Below are 25,370 nucleotides of genomic sequence, written 5' to 3'. Positions count from 1 at the left end.
TTCCACATTGTCAAAAAAAGCTAATCTGGTTCCTTAAAGGCTGGACAACAGGAAAACAATCTGCATCATATGACATTGTTAAGTTTGAAGTCAGCATTTGCACAAGAACAGATGTTCTCATACAAAGATCAAAATAGAATACCAAAGAGAAATGTGACATTGTTAAGCAAGAAAGCTTAAAAATCTGCAACAATCAGCATTGTTTCTACAGGATGAGCAATTCTCCAAAATAAAATACCAAGAGGAAATCTATATGTGTGTGCGTGACTAGAACTGTATATAAGATCTGTATTAATTCAGTTACGTTACAGGTATTAGTAGGGACACATTTGTTTTGAGATAAATGTTATATCTCTCACATCATCCATGTTGTTCAAAAAGTAAAGCAGAACAGTACCTGATGCTGCAACATTAGTCCGTGTGGTTTGTTATAAAAAGTTATTTGTTACTGCTTTGAGTTTGGTGCTGCAAAGTATATTCTCTCATCAGTGTATATTCTGCAAGTTTCTGTATGCAACAAACTGTGAATGCATTATAACCAGACTTTGATTTCAGCACAACCCAGCCAGCAAGACTGAGCGTCTTAAGAAGGCTTCAGAGCCATCACAGTAACAGCACCCTAGATTAGCACACTGAAAATTAATTTTCAATGGCGAGCCTACCTGCATTCGAACACAGGGGGAGTAGTGGTAAGCCCTGCAGAGGGTCACTTCAGTCAAATTGCAGTAACTAACATTTGTACATATGTGTAAAGCCTAAACAGAAGTATTCCAGTTTATGCAGCTTGTAGTAGTAAAGTTTTTCAGACGTCTGAATCCAGACTGAGCCTGAAGTCCAGGAAAATCGCAGTGCCATTAATTCTTCAAGAAAGCTGGACATCTACTATACACAGCAGTTCGCTGCCTGTTGTGTATCACAAGCTTCTTGAGGGACTCTGAAAAATTTCCAGCCATCAGCAACAACAGCCTGATCACCTGTTTTTTGCTACCTGATAAGACTTTTTTCTATGTCACATTTTTAGTATGGATGCTATTAGACATAATTCAAGCAGGTGTAAGCCAAGCTTTAGTAAATTGCAATGTTGGCATACACAGCACGTTAGTAAATGTAAAACCTTATTACGGCAAGTTGATAGTAAGGCATTATGCAAATGTAATACAATATTTGACTGGTATCTCAAAGAAAACCATGTGGGGTATGACAAATGTTTATTGTGTGATTCAACAGAAACTGCATTTTGTGTACAATGTCATAAAAACGTATTGCATGATATTGCTAAAAAATTAGACTGTGAAGACAGACCTTTTCATGATAAAAAACTAAGGGTAAAATGTTTTCATTAGATTCAGATGTTGAACAGTTATGTCTTGTCACCACATGTAAAAGGTTTACTTCAGAGTTACAACAGGAGACAAATCAGTTGCTGACAGGACCTCTAGTACATTTTGTTACAAAAGAATGTAATAAACTTCTAAGAGACAGGCACAATGAGTTCAGGAAGTTTAGATAAGTTATACAAACATTTTTCCAAAAGTGCATAGGAGTTTTAAATTCAGCAGAACAGGTTACTAAAGAATGTCAGAAAGACCATGCAACATTAAAGGAAACTCTTCAACAGCAGTTACACGATAAAGGAAATAAATTAGCTGAACTGACACAGACTGACTTCCCCCATACAACAGCTGAGCTTAAGAGAACATTGGGAAAGAGCAAGAAACTACAGCTGATCTGTACAAATGAAATATATTTTAGAATATACTAGATAGTGTATCAGCTTTGGAAAGGAAGCTGATACAACAAAAGAAGCATAAAATCAATAGGGATGTTAATGATTTTAAATTATGATATTAATACTATGTCTGGTGATTATGTGAATACTGTGAATGGCATTGCTGTTAATGACAATAGAATGTCTGTAAATGTGAATTGTCAGACACTATAATAGTAGTACTAGGGTATGTGAGCATGACCTAGTAAATAATAAAAATGTACATAGTACAAATGACAATGCCTTTGTCGATAGCACTAGCCAAAGGAGCAGGCTGGGACTACTTGATACAGATAAAAATAAGAATACCAATGGTGTAAATAGCAGAAGTAGTGAACCGGAAATCACAATAGATGAAGTTTGTGTTACCAAATCTATCCCATTGATAGTAATGAAAATAGAAGTAGTGAGACTCATATGGATGACTCGAATGATGTAATACATATTATGCATCCCAGTATGCAGGAAGATAGTAATTTATATCCTGTGGTGAAGGTAGTTAAAAATAAATCAATTACTGAGGATGCTGATGATAATAATGTAGTTGTTAGACGGAAAGTTCAAAGTAGTAAAATAACGGCACACCATGATACAGATTTGAATGTTTCTTTTCCCCTCCCTGTGAGGATGGAGAAAGGCCCCCAGAATCAAACATTGAAGAAAATGTGGAAGAAATGAGTAGTTCGGTGTATAATCTATCTAATAGAGTACTAACGGAGAATGATATTAATTTATTAAGCAAAGGTATGAATTTTATACCTAAGAGTAGAAGTACTATTACAGAAACAGTAACAGATCTAGTTGATGTTTAAGAATGACACTGAAGTTTATATTTAAAAAGTTAAGTGACTTTATCCCTGTCAATCATCCAGTCATAGAGGCATACCAACGCCTGACTGAAGAAGAATTACATAAATATTATAATGAAAGAGGTAGTAGACATCATTTCAGAGATAATCTTACCCATAATGAAAGAACGAGCCTAAAGGAGTTACAGAATGACATAATAGTATAGTTAGACCCTGCTGATAAAGGAGTGGTAGTGATGGACATTGATCATTACCGTTATTTCTCCAGCTACCATAGAAATTATAATTGTGTCAATCAGGAATGTCTTACAAGGACTATTTAAGGATAAGCTTATAGATGAAGATTTGTATGGATACTTGCCTCATACCCATTATGCATGGACTCCCGAAAATCCATAAAGATCTGAAAGACCCTCCTATGAGACCGATAGTCTCAGGACGTGGATGGATCACAGAGCATTTATCTGTATACATTGAAAAGAATCTCAGACCGATATTAAATGAGAATAGATTTGTTCTTAGAGATTCTAAACAGTTTTTACTCGATCTTTATGACTGTATTGGTGAACAAAATGAAATAGAGTCATGTATATTTGTTACTCTTGACATCCAGTCATTGTTCACAGTTATACCGAATGTTGTTGGGCTTAAGTACATCTACCAGTATTTAAAACAGCATAGTAAATATGACTCAATGAAGATAGATTTAATTTTAAAATTCTTAGAATTAGTACTTCACAATAATATCTTCATGTTTGATCAAACATGTTTTTGGCCTGGTGGGAAGAGAGGTTTCTATGCAGACAGACCTATATGAAAAAGCATAGTACTTTTTTTAGATGTTTTGTAGATGATGTCTTTTATTTATGGAAGGGACAGTTGAGCAAACTGAGTTTGTTTTTTGGGAAGATTAATGCCTTAACTGATTTCCTCAAGTTACTATGAATTATTCAATGGAAAAGTTGAAATTTTGGATCTGATCAAATATGCACCATTTTTTTTTAAAAATATAGTAATTTGAAAGATCTATACATCAGATTGTTACATGATCAGGAATATTGTCAAATAGATGAGGACATCAAGAACATTGTAGGTGATATACCGAAATTCCAGTATAGGAATAAAAAGAACCTTAAGAGAATGTTATGTTATACTAACATGAGTAATAATAATAGCAAGTCAGGTAACACCATACCGTGTGGTAAATGTAATTTTTGTATGTATATAGATATGAGTTCAAGCTTTATACATCCTGATACAGGAAAGAATTTTGAGATAACAACTGCAGCGGATTGCATGACTTCAAATATAGTGTATCTTGCGGTATGTCAAGAGTGTGCTAGCTTCTATGTAGGCAAAACTAACCGCAAATTCAGGGACCCGCGAGACGAGAACATATTTACAACATAAGGAAAGGGTGATAATGATCCATCACATCATTTTTTGTTTAGGGTATTGGAAGTTATACCTACAAATACTAGAGGAGGTGACATTAATAACCACACTGAGGATAGAGAAAATGACTGGATCATATGCCTAAGGGCAGATCATGGATCTGGTTTGAATGAGAGAGTATCCATCAAACCAAGACTAAGAAAGAGAAGGAAAATTAGATAGGATGGGTGGTTAAAATAATGAAATCTCTATACCTTCATATACCTAGAAATATTAGTTAATACATATCTATATACATGTCTTTTAGGGTTTTTCAAATACAAATACACCACTATTCTTAAACATGTAATGATTAATGTTTTTATAGATTTTAAGTATTTGATAGTTAACATGTGTGATTTTTTGTATGTGTATGTTTTGCATGTATGTATTGTAATGTATGTTTGAACTATTATAATATGAATTTTAGTTATCTATGAAATATCTATACCTTCATATGTCCAGAAATATTAGTTAACACATAACTATATACATGTTTTTCAGGATTATTCAAACACACCATCTTTCTTAGACAAATAATGACCAATGTTTTCATAGATTTTAAGTATTTGATAGTTTACATGTGTGATCTTTTGTATGTGTATGTTTTGTATGTATGTATTTTAATGTATGATATGAATTTTAGTTAGGTACGTTTAACTATGCATATTTATGTATGTATCATTGAGACATATATACATATACACTCATTAGTTATTATTAGCGATGCAATGTAGCACCTTTACAACATAACATGAATATCATATTTATTTATTTATACACATAGATTTTTCTTAATATTTAATATACCATATTCATTCATACATATAGATATTCACCTATACATATATATTTTTTATACTTTCATGCTTTTGAATTGTGTGAATATAGTTGTTTATTTATAATTTTAGTATGCATGTGTATATAGATTTTTTTTTAGTGCAAGCTTGATATATCTGCAGGCATTTCCCTTTTAAATGTAGTGGGAATTGTTTAATTGATGGCAGGGTCTGCTTGTATATAAATGAAAAACTTTTATGTTACTCTGCATAGACCTGAGGTCTGTTCTCTATTTTATATTATTAAAGAAGATTTTTCACACAATATTGCATCGGACAGTTAATGCTGTGCCAGAGGATCGTAATTTGTTGTGCCAGAGGGTCGGGATTCACTGTTTGCTTCGCTCTAAGCCAGGTGCTTTTTGGTTAGTTTACAATCTATTTTTCTCTGGCTAATGAGCGTTAATCCTGTAAGGTGACTGTTCCTTCATTATATTTTATAATATGTTTGTGTTTTGAAAATGGTTAAGCATACATGGTAGGATTTGATGTATGAACAAATTATTCCCAAATGTTTTTTAAAGCAAGATATTTATCAGTACTACAGTAAAGTAGAGCATATGACTGCCATTCTCATAGCATAGTCAAAAGGTAAACAAAACAGTTATAGTGCATAAAATTAAATAAAAATAGTCAATAAGAGTAAAGATTTAAAGTCACAAGACTGACATGCTTGTATGAAAATTTAACTGACATGCATGTATTTTGTTTTCATCTAAAGTACTTCTGTTAAAATGCACAAAAATGAAAGACAGACAACAGTGAATATAAATAATGTAAATATAAACGTGTTAGTTAAGCTAATATCTATTTGTTTTTTACAATTTTTTTACAACTGTATAGTAACACCACACCAAACAGTTAAAGTTCTGAATTTTAAAAAGAAATAAAATCACAGATGGTATTAGTCAAACAGTCTTTGTAAAATGAATGGCAGAGCAGTTAAATAAATAAAAAAATACTGAAATCAAGTTAAAAAATATGTAAGCTAACAGTAAAATAATGTCTAGTTATGTAGTATAAATATAGAAGTTATGTTCTTACCATAACGTTCCATGTTAGTTGTCTTCTTCTCGCCTTCTTTCTTGCTGGATGGGTTCGGAGCCGAACTCGGCTCCGACTCGGCCACTCTAAAAGCTCGAGAGTTGGTTCCACCGGCTCGAGGCTCCCCTTATATCCCACAATGCTAGGTGGTAATACCTCAGATCTCGTTTGTAAGCTAGGCCCAGCCAATAAGAAATCCAGAACTACTGGAAATGGGGAACCCACCTCTATAAAATGACAGAAAGAAGGTGACTTAAAACCTGATGAAGGAATATATACATAGTATAGTATATACATATATACAATAGAGGTGGTAGGAAGAAAGGTCACAATCAAACTCCTCTAGGTCTGTCCAGGCTAGGGGGAAGGAGGGTGGGGCCTTAAGAAAGAAGGCGAGAAGAAGACAACTAACATGGAACGTTATGGTAAGAACATAACTTCTATATGTTAAGTTGTCCATCTCGCCTTCATTCTTGCTGGATGGGACCGCGTCCCTAGCACCTTGTCCCGGTGGCCTATCGGAACAGACTCTTGAGTACAGTGGAACCAAAGTTAGCTCTATGTCTAGAAGCTAAATCCAACTTATAATGAGAAATGAAAGTGTGAGGAGTAGCCCATGTAGCTGCTGCACAAATCGTATCAATAGGCAGCCTATCTTGGAAAGCTATAGAAGTAGCCAAAGCTCTAGTAGAATGAGCCTTAGGTCTGTTAGGCAACTTCTGGTGTCTAATCTCATACACAAAGGAAATCAAGGATGTAAGCCATCTGGAGAGTGATACTTTCGAAACTGGAAGGCCTTTTCTGCCTTCTGCATAAGAAACAAACAATTGGTCAGCTTTTCTGGTCTGTTTGGTCCTATCCAAATAATACCTTAATTGTCGATGAACATCTAGCCAATGTAATTTTTGTTCAGACCTGTTAGAATAGTTAGGAAAAAACACAGGAAGGTCAATGTTTTGATTTAGATTTGCTGCAGAAGCTACTTTAGGCAAAAAGGATGGGTTGGTCCGTAAGGATACCCTATCCTTATGAAACAAAAGATATGGTGATCGACTGCAGAGTGCATGAAGCTCTGAGACCCTTCTAGTCGAAGTAATGGCTACCAGAAAGAGTGTCTTCCAGGATAGCAATTTCATTGAACAGGAAGCTGCTGGTTCAAAAGGGGGAAGAATCAAAGATGTGAGAACTAAATTAAGGTCCCAAGAAGGAGGAGGATTTCTTATAGGAGGCTTGAGAAGAAAAACTCCCTTCAAGAAAGCTTTGCAAAGCTTGTGAGACATGATGGCAGAATCCGAGATGCCCACATGAAAGTTAGATATAGCTGCCAATTGAACCTTAAGAGTAGATGGAGACGAACCTGCGTGGAAAAGTTCGGCTAAGAAATCAAGGACCGTTTGAATGGGAGCAGTGAAAGGATCTATGTCCCTTCCTTGAGCCCAATAGGAGAAACGTTTCCACTTACTAAGATAAATCTTCCGGGTGGAAGATTTATGGGAGGCTATTAAAATATCTCGAACTGAGTGAGATATTTGAGGAAGCCTGGCTAAGGTTGGAATTGGAGGAACCAAGCAGTGAGGTTCAGAGAGGGAAGGGAGCGATGTAACTGACCCGACTGATGGATCAAAAGATCTGGAACTAGGTCCAGATGCCAGGGTTGCTCCAACAGAAAATGGTGTAGAAAAGGGAACCAAACCTGTTGAGGCCAGTAAGGGGCAATGAGGATCAATGAAGCCTTCTGAGTGATAGCTTTCTGTATCACTTGAGAAATTAGTGGGAAGGGAGGAAATGCATACAGAAGTCCCCGGGGCCAAATTTGGACTAGAGCGTCCCTGCTGGGATGGCCTGGTAGAGGAAAGAGGGTGAAATAATCTTTGCACTTGCTGTTTTGGGGAGTAGCAAAAAGGTCGCAGCAAGGCTGGCCCCACTTTAGAAAAATTTTCTCCAAGATTGAAGTTTTCAGAGACCACTCGTGAGGCATGAGAATAGCTCTGCTCAATTTGTCCGCAATGAGATTGGACTTTCCGGGGATGTGCGTTGCTATCAGAAACCGCTGAGAAGAAATCGCCCATTGCCACAGTCTGAGTGCTTCTCGACATAGGGGGTAGGACCTGGTTCCGCCTTGTTTGTTGATATACCACACTACAGACATGTTGTCCGTCTGAATTGCTATCGTTCCCAAAGGAAGAGAGTCTTGAAGGGCTTGCAACGCTAAAAGCACTGCTCTCATCTCTAGAACATTTATGTGCAAGTGGCATTCGTCTGGTTGCCAAATGCCCTGGACTGTCCTGCCCTGATAATGCCCCCCCCCCACCCGATCAGGGAGGCGTCCGTTGTCAGAGTAGCAACCGGAGGGGGAGGGACAAATGGTCTTCCTAGGAAGAGCTGGGGGGAAGAAATCCACCAAAGGAGATGATTCCTGCATGCTTGCGTTATCACAATGGTGTGGGACATCGGAAGTTGTTGGTATGACCATTGTGTGAAGAGCATCCATTGTAAGATTCTCATGTGAAATCTGGCTAATAGAAGTAGAGGGATAGCAGCCGCCATAATCCCCAGTACTTTTAGGACTAATCTGACTTTGATTCTGTTGCTGTGGAAAAGAAGGGAGACTAGTTTGTGTATGTCTGCTATCCTTTGGTCTGTGAGTCTTGCAGACATGTTGATTGTGTCTAGATTTGCGCCTATGAAGGTAATAACACGACAAGGCGACAAAACAGACTTTTCGCAATTTATTGAGATACCTAGCTTTCGAAATATACGAAAAGTGTAGTCTCTGGCAAGTAGCAGAAGATGCTTGGTGGGAGCTGTAAGGAGCCAGTCGTCTAAGTATGGAAACACCTGGAATCCTTGACATCTCAGGTGAGAGGCCACCACTGCCATGCATTTGGTAAACACCCGGGGGGCTGTGGTGAGTCCAAAGGGCAGGGCTCTGAATTGAAAGTGACTGGTTCCCAGCCTGAAGCGGAGGAATCTCCTGGAGCGTCTGTTCATTTTTATATGATAGTATGCATCCTGGAGGTCTATAGAGCACATCCAGTTTTCCTTTCCCAAAAGGGGTAGGATGGATTGCAGCGTGACCATCCGAAATCTTGTTTTCTTGACAGACTTGTTCAAGATGCTGAGATCCAAAATGGGCCTCCAGTCCCCTGTTTTCTTTGGAACCAAAAAGAATTTGGAGTAGATTCCGGATCCTTGCTGGTCTGCTGGCACTGGCTGAATGGCTCTTTTTGCAAGCAACTTTGATATTTCTAACGCTGCTTGATCCCTTTGAGCAGGTGGAACATCTGGAAGGGATTTTTTTGATTGATTTGGAATGCGAAAGAACGGAATGGAATAGCCCTCGGAAATGATGGACTGTACCCACTTGTCTTGAGTTAGGGATCGCCTGGCTTCTGGGTACAGTGATAATCTTCCCCCGACTGCCTCCGAAGGTGGACAGTCGGGCAACACCTCAGGGATGCTGGAAGGGCTTATCGGAAAAGGTTTCTCGATTGCCCTGGTTCTGCGGACCCCCCCTGCCTCTAGGGCGACGTCTACCATTGTTGTTCCCCCCTCTGCCTCTAGAGGGGAACCGACTCTGTGCATCAGGCAAAGCCCCTTGAGATTGCTTGCGGAACCACATTTTCCCACTTTTCTGGCCTTTGGGGTAAGGCCTAGAAGGAGTAGAAAAACGGACTCCGACGGCAGAAAGAGTTTTGCCATCCGTCTCGCACTTGTCAAGGTTTCTTTCACTTGAGGACCAAAAAGGGACGATCCATCAAACGGGGAATTAGTGAAAGATGTCTTAAAGGGGTCCGCAAAATTGCATAGCCGCATCCAGGCATGCCGGCGTAAGGCCACACCTGTCCCTGCGGCTCTGCTCGCTCCATCAGCCGCATAAGAAAGGAGGCACATGGAGGAGTTAGCTATAGAATTTAGGGTAGCCAGCTGAGCGTTCATCTTGTCCTGAAAACCCGCAGCTGTAGGATCCTTTAACATCTCACTCGCTTCCTTGATCAAGTCTCTTTGAAGACGAGTGAAATGACAGAGGTAGTTCAGCGAACGCATTGAAAAGGTCGCTGACGAAAACATCCGCTTCCCGTACCTGTCCACAGACCTAGATTCCTTGTTAGGGGGATGGACAGGCACTGAAGGATCAGCTAGTTCCTTCTTAGTGGCAGCAGCTACCACCATAGCATCCACAGAAACTCCCTTAGTCAGAAATTGCTTGTCTGCTGGTGCTGTAATAAACTTTGAAGGTCTCCTGGGGGTGGGGTCCACTGAGTCAGGAGCCGTCCAAGCCTTTTTCGCTACCACCTGCATAAGGGGGTCAAAGGGGGGGGCACCCAGGAGTTGGAAGGGCGAGAGCCGAACGCCTCAAGATACACAGATTCATCCTCCGAAGGGTTAAGGGCTGGCCAATTTCCCCTCTGTTTCAAGATCTCCAGAATGTCTGCAAAGGAGACATCTTCAGAAGGGGAACGGGGGGAACCCTCAGAATCCTCTAAATCCGTGTCAGAGGTGACAGACTCAGGTGAGTCTATGTGCTTCCTCTTGCACTTTCTCTTCCTAGGGGGCTCCCCTGCCAATTCAGGAGAGGCCTCGGAAGAGGATGAGATCCCCACTGGGGATTCTTGAGGAGCTGGCTCTTTGCGGTCTGGGATGAGGGAGTGAGTAGACATTACCTGAGGCACCGAAGAGGGAGGGACGGACGGAGCCGACTGTGGAGTTGAACCGGGTTCCAACACACTCCGCATGACCAGGAAAGCACCCCTGTCAGGCAGAGCCAGAGGTCCCCGCTCCGAAAAGCTGAAAACCTCCCTCGGCACCGACAGTGATGGCTCCGAGGCCGATGTCGGAGCCGAACTCACCAGCGCCGAGAGGGAGAGCGGGGTCGGACAAGGGTCCGATGCCACTCACCCCCTCGGAGCCGACGAAGGAAGTCCGGCGCCGAGATTCTTCCAAGGAAGAAATCGGAGCCGACGACGGCGCCGAAGACAACTGTATCGGCTCCGACGCTACCACAGCCTCGGGTCCGAAACGCCCCGGCTCCGAGCTCAAAGGAGTCGGAGGAGGAACATTTTGAGGAATAGGATTAAGCATCGACTGATGAGTCGGGCTCTGAAGCATTTGGGCCAGTGCCTCGGACTTAAGAAGTCGACTCACTACCCTCTGAAGGTCATGGTCAGACAGTCTCGATGACCTAGAGGAGTGAGATCTATGGCTCCGTTCAGACAGCAAGGGAGATGCTGGAGCTGAATGAACGGAGCCAAGGGACGGTGACCTAGACCTCTTCCTAGATGTCGGTTCAGATAGTCTTATCAGAGCCGACTCAGAGATTTCTAATACCTCGGCTCCAGCCGGAGCCGAGGGAACCACAGAAATAATAGCTCGAGTCTCATCGGCTCCAGCCAGAGCCGATGTAGTAGCAGACTTCGACGCCTTAGGTGTCGACTCAGATGCTGGAGTCGAAGACCTAGAAGCCTTAGAGGGTTTGCCCGAAGAAACAGTCAGGGGACCCTCAGGTTTAAGCAAGCCCCGTAAGATGAGCTTATTTTTTCTTTCCTGCAGGACTCTAGGGCTGAAGCCATGGCATACAGCACAAGAGTCCTGCAGGTGTAAAGGTCCCAGGCAGTAGACACAAGAAGTGTGACCGTCTGTCAGAGACATTTTCTGACAGCACGAGTCACACTTCTTGAAGCCTGAGACCTTCGAATCCTTAGACATTTTAAGGAACAAGTGTAATCACACACAAGCACAAACACACCGATTACACTATTCACTAAAATAAACTAATTTAAACTAAATAAATTTAGTTAGATAGTTATAAATTTATAACAGTCCCTACAAAACACATACACTCCAAGGGGGGGATGGAGGGCCCGAAGGCCTAAGGGAAGAACATATAAGTTCTTGTGGTAAAAAGGGTGAAGAGCAAGGAGGAAGGGATAAAAATCCTTTCAAAGTAAGGGGATACTGAACAAAAACTAACTTAAAAGGGATTTAGTTAAACTTTTAAACTATTTTCTACACTAACCTGAAGCCGGTTGAAGCAACACACCTCGATCGCTGTAGCGGCAAACGAGATCTGAGGTATTACCGCCTAGCATTGTGGGATATAAGGGGAGCCTCGAGCCGGTGGAACCAACTCTCGAACTTTTAGAGTGGCCGAGTCGGAGCCGAGGTCGGCTCCGAACCCATCCAGCAAGAATGAAGGCGAGATGGACAACTTAACATGCATAGTTATGCAAATCACAAATATAATACTAACTGTCTTATAACTGCATTTTACTATTAAACTGCAAGTGTATTAGCAGATGATTAAAGGAAAATGCTGAAAGAGTTAATTATAGCTACAGAGTCTGAAATGTGAGCTCAGACCTTCCTAGACTGAATAAATAGTTACAGGAAATACTAAGCAGATGAGATAAAAAACAAAATTGATTCCAGACAAGTGTCTTGAGTTTTTCTAAAACATTATTGTTATTAAAACATACTTGTTAAATGTTCACATGCAACACTATTTTGGTAATTGTAATAAAACGTAATAAAAACATCACAATTGTGCATATTAGTCACTGATAATCTGTTTGTAGGTAAATGTTAAAAGTAAAAAACCTCAGTTACATCAAGTACAGTCAGCAGATGTATTATAGCATACATACAGTTCAAGTAAAGTATATAAGAGGCTACAAATAACTACTAGTAGTAGTAGAAGACAGCAAAGGCAACAGAAAAATATATTCTGTCATTGAAAACAGCCAAAAAATGATCAAATCAGACAATGGTCTATAGTTTAATAACCTAAAAAAGCAAATGTATAACCAAAGTGTTGGGCTGACATACATTATAAAACAAATGAGTAATAGTGCAATACTACAGGGGGAGGGATACTTTCTCAGTTTTACATTAACTGTGTAAACAGTATGTATTGCAAAAGGGTCTAAAATAAAGCTACATGAGGAAATAATATCTCATTCCTTCTTGGCAATACTCTTTTAGGGAGCGAGGGGAAAACAAGTATTAGTGCATTAGAAATACTGGATTATACCTGACAGGATAAGATATTTTTTACAAGTTCCTAATAACTATCACGCTAGTTATTATTGTATTGTTTAGTATTAAATTGTATTTGTAACCTGTTAAACTGTAAAGCTATACAAGAGATGGCTTAAAACTGCTTTATTAAAGCTATACAAGATAAAGTAAAGAAATGTGTAAAAATTGAACAAGAATGGTCACTATTTTTAAATGTTTTTGGCAAGACAATGTTGGTAAGCAAAAGCATAAATGTTTCTAATTGCTGGGTATGTAGTTGCCTCTGGTGGCAATTCTACTAGTCTAATACTTTGCTTGATGTTAATGTTACTACATTTGTAAGATTAGACTAAATGTACTTTACAGTCTTTGTATGTACAAATACAAAAGAATTCAGTACAAATGAAATTAATGACTAGTAATGAATATGTGTGAAAAATCATATTTAAAAAAAATGGGTCCAGGGTACCTAACTAGATTGAAATGCATGAATAGCAAACAGTATGTGTAAATACATACTGTACAGGATACATTGTAACAAGTTCAAAAGTAATTTGTCAATTTGTAATTTTATTACTAATTCTAATTTTATCACTAGTTTTTGGACCATCATTTTATCTGTACTAGTATTGGTTACACCAGTTAGAGGAAATTATATTAAAATATTGTATTCATACAGCTTATGGACTAATCTGTACATAGCATTCTTTAGTGTATAAATCGTGTTTTTTTTTAATCCTCAAGTATTAAATATACTGAGATAATTGCATTCAAATATTTATTATCTAAGCCCAGGTCAGTGCTTTACCAAGGTGTTAATGGGCAGTTCAGAGACATGACCACAATGTTATGGTTAAAATGACATTGAAACTGTATATTTTCAGCAGTATATAAATGCTTGGAGTAGTACATAGACTAATATGTATAAGAGACAAGAACTATCTCTAATTGTTTGATAGAAAATGATTAATAAAAGTAGAGAGTTAATTCAACAGTTGCAAAGAGTTAATGGAACAGTTCTAAGTCATTAATAAAATTCTGTGATTGCAAAACAATAAATGAATCAAGTTAAAAAATAAAACTAAAGCAGACACAGTTCATAACTGGTGAAATATTTTCACAGAATGGTCTGTACAAGAAAAAGTTGTTAAATATATTCAGTTTTAGTAGTAATACTTGATATCATTGTATTAACTATGTAAAATTGCATTTTAACTTGTATCAAAAGAAGACTAAAGGTTTTGTTTCTTAATGTGTTTTCTATATAATGTGATCAAAATATATCAGTATAAAGTGTTTTGAGTATGTTAAAAAATAAAAAGAGGGAACTGTAAGAATATGCTCAACAAAATATTAAGGTTGAATGTAATTTTGTTACAAATATGCAAAATAAATAAGGTACAAAATAAAGCTTGCTTAAATGTAGAAATAGAGTTTAGCAATATGTGATTAGCATCCATACTAAATGGCTGTGGCTTGAAAATTAAGGAACTTGCTTAATGGACATGTTTTCCTACAGAATCAGCAAAAAATTAAAAGCTGACCTCTTATGTATGCATTACATTGTCAGTTGTAAGAGCAAAAATGTATATGTTTCCACATTGTCAAAAAAAGCTAATCTGGTTCCTTAAAGGCTGGAAAACAGGAAAACAATCTGCATCATATGACATTGTTAAGTAAGAAAGTATGAAGTCAGCATCTGCACAAGAACAGATGTTCTCATACAAAGATCAAAATAGAATACCAAAGAGAAATGTGACATTGTTAAGCAAGAAAGCTTAAAAATCTGCAACAATCAGCATTGCTTCTACAGGATGAGCTATTCTCCAAAACAGAATACCAAGAGGAAATCTATATGTGTGTGCGTGACTAGAACTGTATACAAGATCTGTATTAATTCAGTTGCGTTAGAGGTATTGGTAGGGACACATCTGTTCCGAAAGTAAATGTTATATCTCTCACATCATCCATGTTGTTAAAGAAGTAAAGTAGAACAATACCCGAAGCTGCAACATTAGTCCATGTGGTTTGTTATAAAACGTTATTTGTTACTGCTCTGAGTTTGGTGCTACAAAAGTATATTCTCTCATCGGTGTATATTCTGCAAGTTTCTGTATGCAACATACTGTGAATGCAACTATAACCAGACTTTGATTTCAGCAAAACCCAGCCAGCAAGACTGAGTGTCTTAAGAAGACTTCAGAGTCATCACAGTAAAAGCACCCTGGTTTAGTACCTTATCATTAATTTTTCAAACACTAACTACAAAGTCGTAAAATACGAATATTGACTGCTGTACCCTTGAGAATAAAATAACCTTGTGTAATACTCACGTAATTTATTGAATACACAAAGTTTCCAAATAGCACACAAGCTAGACATGAAACAGTCCACGTACTGTTCGTACTTTTTAAAATATGTCCAACTAGTTGACACAGGCAACCAAAAAATGAAAATCCAGACCTGGGTTCTCGTTTAGTTAAAGTAGCTGAAAATATCCATACGTTTTTTGCTGCAATGCGAACCCAATGGCAATTAGATGTTAGTTATGTAGTTAACAAAGACCATATTGAAATGTAAGTTGTTTCGCATGCAGGTAACCCCCCAGGATATCCAGCCCTGGTAAAGTTGTTGCAAGTGCCGTAACAAAATGAGGCTTAGTCCACTTGTAAATGGTCTCATACGGTTATCAGCACTGATGCGTTGTTGCTGCCATGAAAATAACCATAAACCCAGTCTGGATAAAGGAAGGTGCTCAAAGTGAATTCCGACACACCAAATTGTCACACAGCTCACAAACAAAGTAGCGTTAAATGCAACCACACGTTTTTCGTTCAGATGCGTATCTGAACTTCATCAGACAAAACGCTGACTTTTTGGTCAGTTAGAATTTAAATACACCCTAATAGTCGGGGTAATCTAATGTTAATTACGTAAGCTTCCAATTAATCACTTTTAAAGGTAACTCAATATTAGAAACTGCTCTATCTAAACCATATCAGATAAATAAAATTTAATACAAATATTTATACACAAGCTATTAGTGTTGTTACATGTTTCAAGTATAAACTTCCCTTTAAATTAAAATTAAAACATAAAACAACTAGTAGTTGAGTACTAGAATCCCCACTAGATATTTGTAATATATGTTGTTGTATACATTCTGAAATAATTTATAAATAAACAATAACTGACCTATGGCAATAAATATTTAAACCATGTCCTGCCCTTCAATATTATATTTTTGTTTTTATTGTAGGAACTATGTGTGTTCCATTAAATAATTTTAAATAATTTTAAATTATGACTGACAATGAATACGTTTATAAAGTGGACAAACTAAAAACATTAGTATTTTAACAATAAGTTACTAGAATATTCTAACTGTACCTAAGCAACAAGAAGATATATATAAAAAGAAGTTATAAATTATAAGTCAACAAATAATTAACTAATTTATACAAATATAATTTTATATGCATATATATATTTATGTATTTCCTTAGGTCAAGGGTACAGCAGTCAATATTCGTATTTTACAGTTTTGTGGAGTGTGAAGTTTTCTCAGTTTGCTTATTTGTCCATTGGCTGCATACCACAGAGGATGGAAGTCTTAAACGAGGATGAACCTTCAACACAAGGAAACCTGACACAACTTTTGGAATTAATTAATCAACGGCTTGACCGCTTATTGGAAAAGGTGGACTTCGCTACCAACTCCGGCGGCAATAGACTCAGTCAAAGTAACAATACTTCAATAGAGACACTTGGGGCACAGGCAACAATTAGTGGAAACAATGGTTTACCACAACGAAGGCGCACAAGAGAAACACAAGAGGTAACTGAAACTGTTACTGTAAATAACTTTGACCTGAATACTTGGTTAAACAACGAACTAAATATGGACCTCTCACCAGAAGGGGCCATTTCAATGACTGATAATGAAACTAATGTTAATATAGTGGACAAGTTAAAATTATTTGACAACAAGCTTTTTAAAATTAAAAAGCTCCAATTAGAGCTCAATTATTTTAACAGATGTCTGAAAGAAAAAATAGTGCCTAAGGGCTTAAGACATTATTCATACCCTACGGGGTTAGAATATGGGACAGACTTTTATAATGAACTTATTTCAATCTATAACAACCATGGTCTGGAAATACTTCGATGTATGACTAAACATTATCAAATTACATTGAATAATTTGATAAGTGAAACTACTATTCTAGAACAAGAAATTAAAAATGACATTGACTACAACAGATATGAATTTGAATACAACAGGACATTAACAAGTATTGCACAACAAATGAATAAATTAAAAATTAACAAGATAAAGAAATTAAATAGAGACTTGAAAGCATACCAGGAAGGGTTAGCCTTCCCAAAACCCCCCACCTCCCAGAATAGTACACGTAATCCGAGGGGTAACACAGAACAAAATACTAAGAGGAATAAAGAAAGAACAATATGGAATAAAAATGTCAGTAATGGTCACGTCCAGAGCTTTCATAATGACAATGTAATCAATGACAGTCTTGATGGTGACATTTTCGATTTAGAAGATATTCCACAAGGGGGAATTCATCAGGATCCTGGGATGGATGATGAATGGCAAGGCCAAGACCAACAACAACAGCATCAAAAAAACTACAGAGGGGGGAAGGGGGGAACTTGGAAAATGAACCAACAACAAGGGATAAAGAAAAAATACAATACCCGCAGCAACAACAAATTTCAGGGTTGAAATTGTATGAGATTTTGACCAATAGGGAAGGTGATTTTAAAATCTACAATTTCACTGAGTGTTTTATAGATCAAACCCTTGTGGAATTATTTTCCAAAGGGCTAACATTTGTACCATCTAAGAGATGTGATATTGCGGAATTATTGATCGATTTTAAATTATTTATCCGCAAGCTCAATTTGAGTATCCTGCTTGGTAATACTAGTGTTAATGAAAATGAACTAAGGGTAGCAAGCACATACAATCCCCCCCAAAATGCTACTTTAAATATGTATGAACAGTTGTGTGAAAATGAATTTAGATATATAATAAACAGCAAGAAAGGGAAGTGCAATTCTAACATGACACAAGATGAAACAGAATTGTTAAAGCACCTGAGGAGCCTTCCATTGAGATTTATGAAGCCAGATAAAGGTGGAGGCCTGGTAGTAATGTACAACACAGATTATTCTAACATCATGGCAGCACTCTTGGAAAAAGACACTTATGAGTTATCAAATAAGAATCAACTTAACAAAGCATTTAACAACATTAAGATTTTTATTAGTGACATGTTTTAGATGGACTAATTGACATTAGTCAAAAAATACCTAACTATGTTGACACCAAGAATCCCCAAAATTTTTGGGATTCCAAAGCTTCACAAAGATCTACTTAATCCACCATTTAGGGCACTAGTGGACGCAAGACAATCCATGACATATGCATGTGCAAAACTAGTAGATTCTATACTGAAAAACTATGTATGCAAAGAAAAACAAATTCTTAAAGACTCATGGTCATTTCTTGAAGAGATGCAATGTACAATATTTGACATCACACACAATTTCTTAACTGTAGATGTTATTGACCTTTATTCTTGTATACCACATGATTTAGGTATAGAATGGGTAGTAGACTTTATTAGATCAAAAGGAGCTACCACCAACGAATGTATGGTAGTAGAACAACTATTAGATATTATTCTGAAATACAATTTTGTGTCTTTTGAAAATGAGTTGTATATTCAAAAAATAGGAGTAGCAATGGGGTCACCAGTAGGTTCAAGCTTTGCAAACCTAGTTATGGCCTACTGGGAAACAAATCACATCCTTAATAGTCAATGGAACAATACTATTTTTATATACAAGAGATTTTTAGATGATATATTTATCATTCTAAGAGGTCAACAAGAACAAGCAGACCAACTTGTTGACTTTTTTAATACAACCACCTCATTTTTAAAATTTACAAAAAATTACCAAGCAAACACTATTAATTTCTTGGATGTCGAACTTAGTAAGAGTACAGAAGGTTACATAGCGAAAATTTATAGAAAAAGTACTTATTCGAACACCTTTCTCCATTTTACAAGTGCACATCCTAGCCATCAGAAAAAATCAGTAGTTAAAGGTCAACTTGTTCGAGCGGCTAGGATGATTACACTAGAGGAGGACTTTGACAAAGAATGTACATTATTGTACCAAAAGCTTTATAGTAGAGGTTACCCATCAGAATTCTTAGATGAAATATTCAAAGAAGTAATTGGTAAAAGAAGAACAGGGATATACAACGCTATCCTGCATGGTGGTCATGGAATTATAACATACACAATAAATGATGCAACAAGTGAGGGCACTCAAGTATCTTTAGCACAGCCTTTAACATTAGAACAAGGGCTAAATGACAACAGAGTAGATAGGGTACAGAATTATACTATTGCATTCACCTTTACGTATTGCCCAGAAGCCTTGGACATACGTAGGGCATTGAGAAAATATTGGTACTGGTTAACATTGGACAAAGATCTTGCAAAGATTTTAAACTTTGGTCCTATAGTTACATACAGACGAGGTACAAACATGAAAAAATTGTTAGAACAAAAACAATGTGAAGAAAAACAATAGGGGTACCCATAAGTGTGGGGCATGCAGGTATTGTTCCTACATTGAGGAATCTGAAATGTATGTAATTAGGAAAGAAAAGTTTTACGTCAAAGATTCATTTGACTGTAACTCAAAAGCAATTGTCTATCTAGCTCAATGCACACATTGTACATCATTTTACATTGGGAAACGGATAGACGCTTAAGGGACAGAATTTATGAGCACATCTATGCAATTAGAAAGAACAAAGATGAAAATGCTCTTGCTAGACATTGCACTCTAAATTTAGGCCACAGTTTTAAATTTATGGTAATTAGTCAAATCAGGAATAGCTCAAATAAGGTTGACTATGTAACTGATAATTTTTTGAAACTAGAATTGGAAAAAAAATGAATTGTCCTGGCAATTACGTCTAGCAGCATATAGAGAGCCTGGACTTAATGAATTTTGTTCCCTTGCAAGTGTGCTAAAAATGAAAAGTTTATTGAGATAAATGAACTTTTCTTATTATTACTTGTTGCTATTACCAATAGTTGGGGGGCATTTTTAAACATATTTTTACACATATATGACACATCTATATTCTAATAATTTTTTTAATAAATTTATATAAATAAATAATTATTGGTATATTTATTAGGATATTTTTTAATGTTTGACAATAATTTTTTATTTGAATATCTATAATATAACTTATTAGTTGGATTTAAACATTTTAATAAAATTTTTATTATTGACCTAAGGAAATACATAAATATATATATGCATATAAAATTATATTTGTATAAATTAGTTAATTATTTGTTGACTTATAATTTATAACTTCTTTTTATATATTCTTGTTGCTTAGGTACAGTTAGAATATTCTAGTAACTTATTGTTAAAATACTAATGTTTTTAGTTTGTCCACTTTATAAACTTATTCATTGTCAGTCATAATTTAAAATTATTTAAAATTATTTAAAATTATTTAATGGAACACACATAGTTCCTACAATAAAAACAAAAATATAATATTGAAGGGCAGGGCATGGTTTAAATATTTATTGCCATAGGTCAGTTATTGTTTATTTATAAATTATTTCAGAATGTATACAACAACATATATTACAAATATCTAGTGGGGATTCTAGTACTCAACTACTAGTTGTTTTAAGTTTTAATTTTAATTTACAGGGAAGTTTATACTTGAAACATGTAACAACACTAATAGCTTGTGTATAAATATTTGTATTAAATTTTATTTATCTGATATGGTTTAGATAGAGCAGTTTCTAATATTGAGTTACCTTTAAAAGTGATTAATTGGAAGTTTACGTAATTAACATCAGATTACCCCGACTATTAGGGTGTATTTAAATTCTAATTGACCAAAAAGTCAGCGTTTTGTCTGATGAAGTTCAGATACGCATCTGAATGAAAAACGCGTGGTTGCGTTTAACACTACTTTGTTTGTGAGCTGTGTGACAATTTGGTGTGTCGGAATTCACTTTGAGCACCATCCTTTATCCAGACTGGGTTTATGGTTATTTTCATGGCAGCAACAACGCATCAGTGCTGATAACCGTATGAGACCATTTACAAGTGGACTAAGCCTCAAGTACGAACAGTACGTGGACTGTTTCATTTCTAGCGTGTGTGCTATTTGGAAACTTTGTGTATTCAATAAATTACGTGAGTATTACACAAGGTTATTTTATTCTCAAGGGTACAGCAGTCAATATTCGTATTTTACAGTTTTGTGGAGTGTGAAGTTTTCTCAACTAACTACAAAGTCATCGGGATGCCTAACTTCTAAGCCTGCCACTTTGTCTACTCATTAGCATATAAAAGTTATGTACTTACCAGATCTAGATCTCTCCTTTCCTTCTTCAGATTTCAGAAAGCAACTTGGAGACCTCACTGTAAAGCTATTAGCAAAATACAGAAATTTTTCAAATCCAAACATTCCCTGAGGCCTCACTTCTAACTCACATTAGAACGAGAATGGTGGTATGGTATGTTGAAGTGGATGGACGAAGATAATCTGCATCTATTATTATGGCAAGTACCCAATTTGTATCTAGGATGATCGCGTTCATCTTCTTCAAGAGGTAGGCAAAGTCCCCAGGTCAACTTCTAGGATGACTTACTCCAAAAAATCTTCTCTTTAATCTTTTTGTCCCTGAAGTCTGCCAACCATTCACCCCTTGTGATTAATAAAAAAACAGTCATACTCCACTGGGCAAGGAGCTATCTCCAGCCCATTTTGTCACATGGGGCAACAGACTATCCCAATGCCATCAACCAGTACCTATCAGGACTGTTTTTTGGTATGTCCTACCCATTACTTTCTGTCTAGTGGATGCTTATAGCATGCAAAGGAAAAGTGTGAAATGGGCTGGCACTGCAACTGGATATGCCTCTGCAAATCACTCAACCAAAGGTCTGCCTGCCTCCCACTTCTTTATAGACAGTACACCCATATGACCCTCACCTCCAGCAATGGTTCAATTGTAGTGTTGTACCTGAGCAAACGTCTCCCAGTCCTTCCCACTAGGATAAGCAAGCTGAAACAAGCCACTAAGCTCCACACCCGCCTGGTTCATCTACAGTGATCAAGCTGCTAATCAAACTCTGGTCATCTAGGCCACAGTCATGATTCCATCCATCTATGCTACAGAGCCAGGTCTTCAAAATTCCCTGTGAGAATGGTGGTCCCAAAACAGACCTCAGACTTGAATCAACATTCTGCTTATACTGCATAGTGGCAATTTGCAGGGAAGACTAAGCAGCAGCTGTACATTATTCTCCCATCAGATCTTTTGTGAAAGATGGCTTAGAAGTCTCTACTGGTCTAGTGGAAAAATAGTTAGGAGCTTCTGGAAACCCCACCCTATACCTTTTGAGGGCAAAATTCAATACAGTCTTTCAGACGTGTTGGTAATATGACTATACACTTTTCTACTTGGCTTACTATCTGCAATGAAAAGAAACAGTTGCAAGTGTGTTTTTATATCCTTGGTCCAGTGTAAACAGGAGAAGTAGCTGCCTCTGAACATCGAGGCAATGCATTATGTATTCTTCTTTACTGGTACAACTGATATTGTACACTTTAAGATTACTGACTGGTTAACACTTATCAATTACATCACTTTAGGCATAAAAGGATGTTTTCATAGTACCACCTTGTCCTTAAGAAAATTCAGCTATGTCTAATCAATGTGTAGACAGCCTGCAATTCTGACATTCTTCTTACAGAAGTAAGAACCAGTAGGAATATCATTTTCAAAGGCAGCAGATGATGCAGGCTCAAAAGGGGTAACCACTGACTTTTCCAACATAAAACTTAAATGCTCAGTCTCCAAATAGAAATGGATCCCTGACCAGTGGCTATATTGAAAACTTCCCATATATGAACACAATGCATGTCATTAAAGAAACCACAAAATTACACCTCCTTTATGGATGACTTCTAGGCAAGAGTAGTCTGGAAAAGTTTTACTTGCTGAGCTGGTATATACAGAATACCAGAGTCCTAAATGACAATCAAGACTGAATCTCCATAGCACACCTATAAACATAATCACTTCTTCACCCTTGACAGGCTCCAGACAAAGGGAACATACTTACATACTTAATACAGTAATAATGGAGATCCCAAATGACACATCACAGAGTATCCCTTTCTAAAATAAACTGGGGTATAATGTACTTCACCTACACATTAAGATTTCAAGAACTCAACAGCAGCTTGTCTGTACTTACACATTCCAACAGATAAAGAGCCTCTTCTGGGTACAGGAGTTGTTTTCCATGTTCCGTATGGCCCATTGTGTGCCAGAACTTACCCTGGATGAATTAACAGACAGAAATTAAATAACAGCTAAAGTATACGAACACAGTGGAAGCTATATATACCCCAACACAATCCAAATAATAAATAATTTTGTAGTTTTCTTAATTTATTTCTAACGCACTTTTGTTAGTTCTTAACGGACAGTAGATGTGTCCTGATGGAGTAAAAACGGAAAGGATAAAGACCAATGTAAAAACTTAAGGGCTTACCGCTGGGGACTTCAGCTTCACAATCTTTGCTTTTGGTTTCCATTTGGCTTTTATCAGACTTCCTCTACATTAAAAAATATATACATAAATATATATACACACAAAGTTGGGGGTATCTTAACATTATAGGACCAGATGTCACATTATAATTTCTACATAAATTGTATGCTACATAAATATGTCATTCAATATAGTATTAATATTTGATTGCAAACAAAGAAAAACTTGCTGAACAAAAGGAGAACCAGTCAGCCCTATAATTTCAATTTTCTTGCATTCTGAAAGTTTACAAATATGTATTGGACACATCTCGAAAACTTAACACCACATCAAACCAGAACACATTCACAAAACTAAATGGCATAACTCCTACTGACTTTTACTTACCCAGAAAAACAGCAATTTGGAAATGAAATGTATCAAATATGCCCTATTTTAACATTATAAACACAATCATCTGTGGGGTAGCATACTTAACTATTTACGGATACAAATGAGCCAACTGGCAATACTGCTGTCAGCTTTAGACTGACAGAATATGAATAAACCTGGGAACACCACCAACCCCCCTCCCTAGCATAAAATGATAAATCCATATCCAAGACAGCTAGTTAACACTCATTCAGAGGCTGACTAGAAAATTGGCAGCCTACTACATGTTGGTTGTTTTACAGTCAACCATTATAAATGGTCTCTCAAAACTGTACTCATTCTTTTTTACATCTATCCACTTAATCTAATTCAGATAAAAGTGCAGCAAAACCTACATTAGCACTCATTGGTCATGTAAAGGATAATGACTAGCCTTGGTTATATGGTCATTAATAATGGATTTGTGATTTGTGTGAAGCAACTTGGAATACTTTAATGTGTAGAGCAAAGGTAAAATGCAGTATTGTCTATCCTCTTTTATCATAATTAGTACAGAACAAAAGTCTGGATGAAAGTAAATGGCCATCTTGTCACTTCCTCAGTTTAACAAAAACCAGAGCAACAGTAACCAGAGAAGAAATAGTCCATGACCAAGGAAGAAGGAAGCAGTTCTCGATTGCAAAACTGAAAATAGTTTTAATAGCAAAGTTCTCGGATTAAAAGTTACACAAATCCCAAGGTTAAAAATCACACAAGCGCTTTCGCTCAGGCAGTCCTGAGCTTTATCAAGTGTTACAAAAATTCTGTGTTCCAATGCTCCATATATATCCTGGTAATTATGGTCTTAATTGGAAAAACTTGTTAGTAAAGTGCTTTAGTGAGTTAAAGGTATAGACTGAGAATTGATTTCATTAGAGATCAACTATCAATAATAAAACATATATATATATATATATATATATATATATATATATATATATATATATATATAAATAATATGAAATCAGGTTTTGAGCACAAGGCTTCACTAATAAGAGTTTAAAAGTGAGGAGTTAAAATTCAAATTAAACTGGAAAATTCAATGACACTTGTATTGAGTGTGCTGAGTGAGTTACAAATGGTTAGGGATATTTTTATTATTGTTTTCGGGGTTCTTGTTTATGCACCATAACCCATAATAAACCATTTGATGGTGAATATTACTAAACTTAGGCTGGGAAGAATAAGTGCATAATTACAAGGAATTCCAAAAGTTTTTCTTCATGCAGTGTGTTAAATAAAAAGATTTTTTTTAAAAAAAATTAACTCCATATTGCTAAAAGAAACTGTAATGTTAAGTTAAATTAGTTACTAATAGACATTTATCAGTGACATAGATATAAATTTAGTGGTAGAGATGGTGAGGACTTAGAAAACTGCAAGACAATA

The 25,370-nt window shown here is 36.7% G+C and overlaps 1 protein-coding gene across 1 annotated transcript in view; it reads right to left on the bottom strand.

Moving 5' to 3' along the window:
• The window catches only part of TSEN54 (tRNA splicing endonuclease subunit 54), a 667,232-nt gene that overhangs the window by 468,506 nt on the left and 173,356 nt on the right, over nt 1-25,370 (bottom strand). The window contains exons 3-4 of the mRNA XM_044086814.1: nt 23,571-23,634; nt 23,271-23,354 (exon numbers count right to left, since the gene is read on the bottom strand). Of these exons, the coding sequence (XP_043942749.1) occupies nt 23,271-23,354; nt 23,571-23,634 (148 nt within the window). The remainder of the gene's footprint in view (nt 1-23,270; nt 23,355-23,570; nt 23,635-25,370) is intronic.

The sequence above is a fragment of the Protopterus annectens genome, chromosome 10.part0 (assembly GCF_019279795.1).
Source record: "Protopterus annectens isolate FY-2018-M chromosome 10.part0, PAN1.0, whole genome shotgun sequence".
Classification (NCBI taxonomy): domain Eukaryota; kingdom Metazoa; phylum Chordata; order Ceratodontiformes; family Protopteridae; genus Protopterus; species Protopterus annectens.
Note: the sequence above shows the minus strand (reverse complement) of the source record. Positions and strands in the feature narration are given on the sequence as shown.